General features: G+C 45.9%; 1 protein-coding gene across 2 annotated transcripts in view; it reads left to right on the forward strand.

The window, feature by feature from the left end:
• Kcnj10 (potassium inwardly rectifying channel subfamily J member 10) overlaps positions 1-8,729 on the forward strand; it is a 33,679-nt gene extending 24,950 nt beyond the window's left edge. For both annotated transcript variants that reach the window (XM_031390075.1, XM_031390085.1), the window contains one exon: positions 3,691-8,729. In XM_031390075.1, coding sequence (XP_031245935.1) covers positions 3,691-4,830 — 1,140 coding nt within the window. In that variant the 3' untranslated portion in view covers positions 4,831-8,729. The remainder of the gene's footprint in view (positions 1-3,690) is intronic.
• The last annotated feature ends 711 nt before the right edge of the window (positions 8,730-9,440 follow it).

Genomic DNA, 9,440 nt, shown 5'->3' on the forward strand with positions numbered 1-9,440 from the left:
GGTCAGATTACATATTTTATAAAGTAGTAAATAATCATGGGCTACTGTTCTGAGAATGATGAACTAGGTTTTTGAGAGCATCCATTCTTCCTGATATGTAGAACCCCCTCTTTATACAAAGCCAGAATTTAGATGAGAGAACCCTGAATGTTACCACAGAATGTTCAGGGACAGAGCTGGGGAGGAGGAGGCAGGCACCCTGATGCTGCCCAGAGGCGTGGCTGGAAGTTTCATCTTTCTATATCCATAGAGAGCTTGTATCTCCTCTGAAAGGTAGAGATGAACCCTCTGAAAACACTGTAGAACTTCTCCGTGAGCATCCAGGGACAGTATGTTCTTTCTAGGGACTCTTCACGTCTGTACAATCCTGATTGGTAGCGTTCTTTTTCAATATAGCGCTGCAATCTCTCTCCCTGTAGTTTGAACACCCTGCTCCTGTTTGTTCTTGGAGCTCAGAACCTTCATTCATGTGACAGCCCCTCAAGCCAAGTATTTTGTACACATGTGTTCTTTCTTTCAGACCACCTCTTGACAAAATCCATCCATTTCCTTTATCCACTTCCCATGTGATCTGGTCCTGATTTTTTTTCTTCTTCATATCTCCATTGCTGCTTGAGATGGAACACTGAAGATGTGGAATGAACGGAGGAGCAGAGTGGAATCAGTTACCTCTTTATTTCAGAGACTTCATTCAACCAAAGTGGCTTAAGATTGTATTGCTTTTTTGGCAGCCAAAATACATGAATAACTCATACTGGATTCCCCCCACCCCCAAAATGTTTAAGTCTCTCCTTTCTCCCCATGGTCATGTGATTAAATTAGATCTTCATAGTCTTAAGCTCTCTCAGATAATTTTTGGACCCAAGCACATACTCCAGCATTTATCCTTTTTGTTAGATTTGGCTCATTCATCTGGCTCTTTTTAGATCCCAGTTCTGCCCAGCCCTTGCAGACTGGCCTAGGTTTGTGTCATCCGCATGATTGATAGCCACAGCTCTCTAGTTTTGGATGAAATCAGTGTTAAGAGCATTGAGTAGGGCAAAATAAAGAATAAATCTCTCTGCTACATCAATAGAAAGTGAATTCTGGCTTATTGGGGTCTATTCACCAGCACCACTGAATTTTTAAAGCCGCCTAATTACATTACCCTTCTGGTCATTCTTCTCTATCTTATCCCCAAAGAGATAATGATAGATTTTTGTCCAAAAACTTGCTGAAGTTTTAGTTACACATTATTGGTATTTTGCTGGTTTGTCTATTTAGTAACCTCATCATAAAAGGAAATTAAGTTACTTTGATATGATTCAATCTTAGTAAACCCACAGAGGGTTTCACTGACAACTTCTTTTCTTCTTGTTCTGTCTAGTTACACATAATCTTCATATTTTATCTGAGAATTTTTCCTAGGATTGCTATCACTTGTTTGTCTATATCTTATGAAGTATATTTCATTTTTATCTTTGAAAATTGAAATTATATCCTCTCATCTCAAAAAATTTTATGTATAGGTTTCATATCCTTCAGAGTTTGAGGGTCAGGGCTGGAGAGATGGCTCAGCGGTTAAGAGCCCTGACTGCTCTTCCACAGGTCCTGAGTTCAATTCCCAGCAACCACATGGTGGCTCCCAACCATCTGTAATGGAATCCAATGCTCTTTCCTGGTGAGTCTGAAGATAGCTACAGCACACTCATAGAAATAAAATAAGTAAATCTAAAAAAAGTTTGAGGATCAAACATTCTTTTGTGCAGATGCTACAATGGTACACACACACACACACACACACACACAAACACACATGAATTGTAGTAGGTGGTTGTTATTATTGACACTCTTGAGTATTGAGCAGGCAGGGCTTTATTTAAGTTATAAAATTGAAATTATTCAGAGCTGTAGAGCTTCCTTTTTGTTTCAAAGGAGCCAAGGCCTGAAGAGCACTGGCATCTGGCTGAGTAGCCGCCTTCTGTGGATAAACATTTCAAATGGTCTCCGAGCTGGGAAAATGGGCAGGCTGGCTCAGAATGTCCCCAAGGCCCTCATTCGCTGGTGATCTCCAATTCGATTCCCTGTGTGGATAGGGCTTTATGGACAGGCTCATATAACTTAGACTCTTCCAGAGGCAAGGCAATGGGGAGAACGGAACAATGATGTGATATAACGGATCAGACATGCGAGGTGAGGGATGTGATGGGCTGCTCCAGTATTCGAAGATCCCCAAGTCCCAGAAAGCATCTAACTCCTCGGGAGTTGCAGGTGTCAGAGTCAGAGTCTAAGTGACTAAGTTTTTCTCTATTGGAAAAATACAAAGTTACTTTTGGGGCAGGGATGCCAGACACCTTGTATTAAGGGAATGGTCTCCTATTTCGATCCTTTGTCCCACTTTCTACTATCAGGACAAATAGGCATCTTGAATTTGAGCCCATGAAGACATAGCTACTAACGGTTATGAGGTCCACCCTTTGCTTCACTCACTCAAGGCGGTTTTGCTGCCTACAACCTGGCGTCACCGCCAACCCGTGGGGAGATGCCTTGGGGCTGGCAGGAAGCAGCAGCCTGGTGCTTTTGCTCAGATCTTGTCTGTGCTCTCTCCAACATGAGCCTAGACCCTGACCCAGAGGCCACATCTCCCTGGTAGTGTAAACAAATGATGACGGTAATGATGGCAAACGAAGGAGCCTGGATGCCCGAAGGGTGGAAGGATGGATTCCTTCTGCCATTTTCTCCCCAATGACCATTGACTTGGGGTTAGGAGAGAGAATAGTGAAAGACAAGACATACACACATCTTAAGCAGGACTGTCCTAGAAGGATTTCAGTGGGATATACTTTCTTGCCTTAAGATTCATTCGAAGGGAGGGTTTTTTATTTTAAGTTAGGTATCTCCACAGGAGTGATGTGCATGTGTGTGTGTGTGTGTGTGTGTGTGCACGTGCGCATGGACGCACATGTGTTCAATGGAAATCAGTAGAGCTCTCATCCCTCCCATTCCTCCTTTCAGCCACCTGTGTACTTCTTACTCTTTCTTCTCTGTTCCACCTCGTCTCCAAATCACAAACGTTATTACACTCCATTGCATGTATTGCAATTATGTGTCTAATTCTCAAGGGTCTTCCCCTGCAGGTTCTTAGCAGGAATGATGTCGTTTTTTTCTTTCTTTTTTGTTTTGTTTTGTTTTTGAGACAGGGTTTCTCTGTGTAGCTCTGACTGTCCTGAAACTTACTCTGTAGACCAGGCTGGCCTCGAACTCAGAAATCTGCCTGTCTCTGCCTCCCAAGTGCTGGGATTAAAGGCGTCTGCCACCACCGCCCGGCAATGATGTCGTTTTTTTCATCTTTGACTTATAGGACCTCACACCGTCACTGGCATTTAACAAGGGCTCTGCAAATATTTGCTTAGATCAATGGCATCAAAAGGAAGGTTAGAGGCAGGCTAGATGATGCTCACTCAGCAGGGAAAGGCGTTTGCCACCAGGCTTGACCACCTGAGTTCAATTCCCAGGGCCCCACATGGCAGGAGAAAACAAAAAAACCGCAGATTGTCCTCAGCAGTGGCACTGGAGCACCCCACCACCTCCAACATAAATCTAAAACATTCTAAAAAGGATGTTATTTAGTTTCTCTTCTCATTGGGTGGTGTCTAGGAATTGGCTGGATTTTGGCAATAACCTTCTATATGCTGTCATTGCTTCCTGCAGATGACCTCGGTTGCTAAGGTCTATTACAGTCAGACGACTCAGACAGAGAGCCGGCCCCTCGTGGCTCCAGGAATACGCCGGAGGAGGGTCCTCACAAAAGATGGCCGGAGCAATGTGAGAATGGAGCATATTGCCGACAAGCGTTTCCTCTACCTCAAGGATCTATGGACGACCTTCATTGACATGCAATGGCGCTACAAGCTCCTGCTCTTCTCTGCAACCTTTGCAGGCACGTGGTTCCTCTTTGGTGTGGTGTGGTATCTGGTAGCTGTGGCCCATGGGGACCTGTTGGAGCTGGGACCTCCTGCCAACCACACGCCTTGTGTAGTGCAGGTGCACACACTTACTGGAGCCTTCCTCTTTTCCCTGGAATCCCAGACCACCATCGGCTATGGCTTCCGCTACATCAGTGAGGAATGCCCTCTGGCCATTGTGCTTCTTATAGCACAGCTGGTGCTCACCACCATTCTGGAGATCTTCATCACAGGTACCTTCCTTGCAAAGATTGCCCGGCCTAAGAAGAGGGCCGAGACGATCCGCTTCAGCCAGCATGCCGTTGTGGCTTCCCACAACGGGAAGCCTTGCCTTATGATCCGGGTTGCCAATATGCGTAAGAGTCTCCTCATTGGATGCCAGGTGACAGGCAAACTGCTTCAGACGCACCAGACGAAGGAGGGTGAGAATATTCGGCTCAACCAGGTCAACGTGACTTTCCAAGTAGACACAGCCTCTGACAGCCCCTTTCTCATCCTACCCCTGACTTTCTACCACGTGGTAGACGAGACCAGCCCCTTAAAAGATCTCCCGCTCCGCAGCGGGGAGGGCGACTTTGAGCTGGTGCTGATCCTAAGTGGGACGGTGGAGTCCACCAGCGCCACCTGCCAAGTACGCACTTCCTACCTACCCGAGGAGATCCTCTGGGGTTACGAGTTCACGCCTGCTATCTCACTGTCGGCCAGTGGCAAATACGTAGCCGACTTCAGCCTTTTCGACCAGGTTGTGAAAGTGGCATCCCCCAGTGGTCTCCGCGATAGCACCGTACGCTATGGAGACCCAGAAAAGCTCAAGTTGGAGGAGTCATTAAGAGAGCAAGCTGAAAAGGAAGGCAGTGCCCTTAGCGTGCGCATCAGCAACGTCTGACATCCCGTTCTCTCCTCCCCAGCCCTCTGGCTTTTTCCTCTTCCAGTGCCCTGGGAAAAGGATGCGATCTGGGTTCGCTGGAGAGCCCCGGAAGCACCCACCCTCTACTTCCCCTTGACCCGGTGGCCTGTGAGTAGTCTAGGCCTGCTGGAGTCCTACCTTTTCCTCTCACTGTCCCCTTGTACCTTCCTCTACCACTACACCAATGTACATGACTCTTAAGCCAGGCAGGGGAAGGAGAGGGAAGATTAGGCTGCCGCGGCATGAAAGGCCTCAGCCATGCTTGGAGATTCACATTCAGAGGACCATGCGATTGGATGGATAGACTCCCCCCAAACGTCCACTACTAGAAAGCTTGATGACTTGAGACTGGAGCTTCCTCCTCCTCTGTTCTATCTAGTAAAGTCCCCTAAGGCACTCTGAGAGAGCCACTCTATGGTCTCTGCCCTCAGAAGTGCAGGGATCTGACATCAGTTTTCCCTGGGCTCTCTACCAAATCCTGAAGAGAGAAGCCAGAGTTTGTCAGGGTGTTTTAATTTCGGCTGGTAACTCCTGACAGAGCCTGGACTCTTGGTCACCACCTAACTTCCCCTCTCTAGTTCTCAAGTGGATCTTCTCAGGATAGCCAGTTCTCTCTCAGCTCCTGTTTCCGTAGAACTGGGGTTCATCCGAGAAACACAAGCAGCCACCTTTCCCGCATCCATCCTGGATTCTGAGAAATTCAATTTTGGAAGTATTGTCTAATACTCTGGCCCCGTCCTTTGGGCAGCTCTGTCCTAGAAAGATTTGTTTTAGTTTTCCTGGGAATAGGAAGACCTTAACCAATGTTCTCTCTCTCTTTTTCATTTTTTTTTTTTTTAATTTTTTTTCAAGATAGGGCATCACTATGTAGCTCTGGCTGTCCTTGAATTTACTATGTAGACCAGGCTGGCCTTGAACTCACAGATATCTGCCTGCCTCTGTCTCCCATATACTGGGATAAAAGGCATGAGCCACTAAGCCAAGCCCCCAACGTTCTCTTGAATAAGTCTAGTGCCCAGACCCCATGGACATATCTAAAAGCACTCCAGACTACACTGGACAGTTTCGCTGCTACCTCTCCTCCCAACCCCAGAGCCTTCTTCCCTTAACTCAACCTTCTGGAGTAAGAGAGGGAAACATAGTCATTTGCCTTTCTTAACACCGATCTATTAAAACTAGTCACAGGGCACAGATTTCCCCAGGAAAGTTGAACCGACTTCTCAGATTTCCAGATTGCTGTACAGAGCCTCTGGGAATTTGTGATGTTTTGTTATGGTTTGGGCTGAGGCAGAACTCTGGCTGACAGCCACTATCTTGTTCCATCTCCTGGTGCCCTTCTGAGAAGTGCCAGCTATTTTATGAGGCAATGCGGAGAGGAGAGGAACTTGCATTCTGATCTCAGCCATTCTGACACTTGGCATAAAATGATGAAAATCAGCCCTCTCTCTCCTCTTTTCTGCCTACGGGCCAGTTCCAGGCAAATTACAAAGATAGCTTAAGATCACACCCAGGCCATTCCTAGTTCTCTGGGGAGGACTGTGGCAGGGGTCACCACATTTGAAACACCAGATCCTGTCCTAGTGAACTCTGGCTCCACTTGGGTACCCAGGAAACCTCACAGGATAGTTTAGCAGGAATGACGTAAAGTCTTGATGTAAGGCGGACTTGACAGATGACAAGCTACACATCCATACAGAATGTATGCACGGATCTCTGGGCAAAGCCTTGCAGAGAAACTCAGAAGAGCCCAAGGCTGGATGGATCTCAACTGTGCACAGTCTTTTTACGTTGGTCTTCCCTTGAACTCAATGAACTGTAGTCTGAAATCGAAGAGCCTTGGGTCTCTCCATACTGTAAAGCTCACCATTATCCTCCAACTCTTATCAAAAAAGGAGAACCAGAAGAACCTGAATGTCTGAAACAAAGAGCAGAAGGCAAGAGCCAGTTTCTGTGCTTTCAAATATATTCAACGCTGCACATACCTGATTGTGTCCAGTGTGCAAGGACCAAGTGTACTGCTGTGTGTGTGTGTGTGTGTGTGTCCTATCCTGTGGCAATTTATCCTCTGTCCTGTTTCTTCTTCACATTGCTGCTTCCCCCCTGAGAGAATTACCCTCTTCCTAGAGCCTTGCCAAGGCCCAACTCTCCTCAGATTCTTGAATAACAATGTGAGAGAGCATTTCCTGCCTTAACCCCTTTTGAACTTCCTCTACAATCCCAGGCTTTGCTCTAAGTTGCACTTTAAAATCACTCTGTCCTGTTAATTCAGAACGGCACCTTTCTCCAACAAGCCCTATGTTATGCATGAACAACTCCCACTCACAACCAACCCTAAGTGGTTCTTGAGATCCCAGCCCAACTCTCTGACCTGAAATCCTTTCTCGGGATGTAGGACAAGCTTTACTAACAGCTGACGACTGATGAGGAATGGGTTCCCTGTCTGTTCCAGCTAGACTTGGAATGTCAGGAGAGCAACAGGTGCGCAGATTCTAAGTGGGATGGGAGATTTCAGGTGGGCAAAACCACCAATGGGGAAGTATATCCAGAGTGGAAAAAATGCGAATGATGAGGCTAAGGGACCTAAGGAAATGAAACCCAGAGTCTTACTTATGACTGACACACAAGAGGTGGGTGGAAACTTGGGAGATTGGGATATGATATATATGTTTATCTAAGGAGAAAAACAGAGATAATATATAGAGAGATATGTATATAGATGTACGTATACCCAAATATACGGAATGTACAGAAAGGAAGTATTCAGACTTTAACAAAGGGACAAATATTTTGCCTTGGTTTTGGGCAGTAGGATAACTGGATCTTCTGTGTTATGGTCAGCAGAACAATGAGAGTAGCTGATGGTTTTAAGTTTGCTTGATAGAAAAGGGAGGGCTAGACCCTGCCCTTTTCATAAAGGAGCGTCCATCAAGGTTTGAAGAATTGTGTTGATAGGACAAGAGAAAAGCTAGGAGGAAATGGGGCACAGGAATGCTCCATCCACGGAGAGCTAGGAAAATCTACCACTCACACTAGCCCTGGCCTCAGCCTGACATTGAAAAGTTCTAAAACAAGCAAGCAAGGGAGTGAGTAAGCAAACAAAAGCATCCTTCCATTTTCCTCTCTTCTTCCACCAAGGTGGAAGCTGTAGGCCCCATCACTAAAAACTGAGCAGCTGAAATTTTAGTATTTGGAGGGGCAAATGGAAACACTAGAATGCAAGCCCCAGGACTTATGAGCTGTTGAGCTCAAGATACTCTCAAGGCAGAGGCCCAAGCCTACATACAAAAATCCCAAAGAGGGTACTTCGTATGTCATAGTCTCAGCCCTGGCGTGGAGGCAGGTGAGTGCTACGGCTACGAGGTTCTTTGATGGAAATGCAGACTTCAGCTTTCTTGTTCCCCAGAGGCTGATGCAGTTCCATGCGAGGCTTCTGAAATCCCTAAACTGGGTTTCACTTCATTCTGGCTGCTCTCTACTGTTCCTCCCACTTCCTGAAACCCACACCAGCTAGCACGACTATGCAGGGGTTTCCCTGAGGTCAGCAGAAAAAGAAAAGCAGTCATAATGTTGCTATTAGCCAGGGACATTGCAGGTTCTCCAAGGCTTGCTACCACAAACCTTTACCCCTGTCAGCTAACCTAGTTTCTTTGCAAAATAACACATTACCTATGCTGTACAGTTAGCTGGGCTTGCAGGCCCAGCATTGGCCAGTGCTACCGAAGCAGAAATATCTAGGGATGATTTTTCTACATATTACATTAAAGACTAAACCAGGTCAAATGTATTTAGAAAAAAAAAAAAAGATGTGTGAGGTATTTTTGGTTTATTTTTGTCTGTTCAGAACAAACTACTAAATAAACTGGATGCATCTCTTGTTCTCACCGTGTCTTCTTTTAGAAATGGAAGCCTATCTTGTTATCAAGGTTTGAACTCCTAGGCTGAGTCTGGGGAGAGGAGGGTTAGGCTCTGTCGGGGGAGCTTCCCATCCTGTGGCCATCCCTTCCTGTTGGCTTTCCCTTATACGCCAACATTTCAGTAACGGTTCACCCAGTCCTTTCCTTGCTCCTTCCCTCGTTAAGATAAGATCCCTTAACAGATACATTGCAAATTTAGTTTTTACATTTTTGAGAAGTTTTACATTTATTTATTTATTTATTTTCAAGACAGGGTTTCTCTGTGTAGTCTTGGCTTTCCTAGAACTCACAGAGATCACCCTGCCTCTGCCTTCAGAGTGTTGGGATTAAAGTTGTGTGTCACCATTAAAAACTTCTATTTATTTGTGTGTGTGTGTGTGCGCGCACGCTCTCTCGTGCAAGGGTTTGTGTGCATCAGAAAGCAAAGTTCAGGAGTCGGTTCTCTCCTTCCACCATGTGGGGTCAGGGGAATCAAACTCAGGCTGTCAGGTTTTGCAGCAAACACCTTTACCCACAGAGCGACCTCTAAGGCTTGCAAATTCAGTTCTTAAACTGCAAGATTTAATAAGTACTAAGATTCAGGAATCTGAAAACACAATTAGCTAATTCCAGGAGTCAAATTGCTCTGGACTGGACACGACACTGTTCCTTTTGGACAGTGTTTTTTTTTTTTTT

This window comes from Mastomys coucha, unplaced genomic scaffold (genome assembly GCF_008632895.1).
Source record: "Mastomys coucha isolate ucsf_1 unplaced genomic scaffold, UCSF_Mcou_1 pScaffold1, whole genome shotgun sequence".
NCBI classification, from domain to species: domain Eukaryota; kingdom Metazoa; phylum Chordata; class Mammalia; order Rodentia; family Muridae; genus Mastomys; species Mastomys coucha.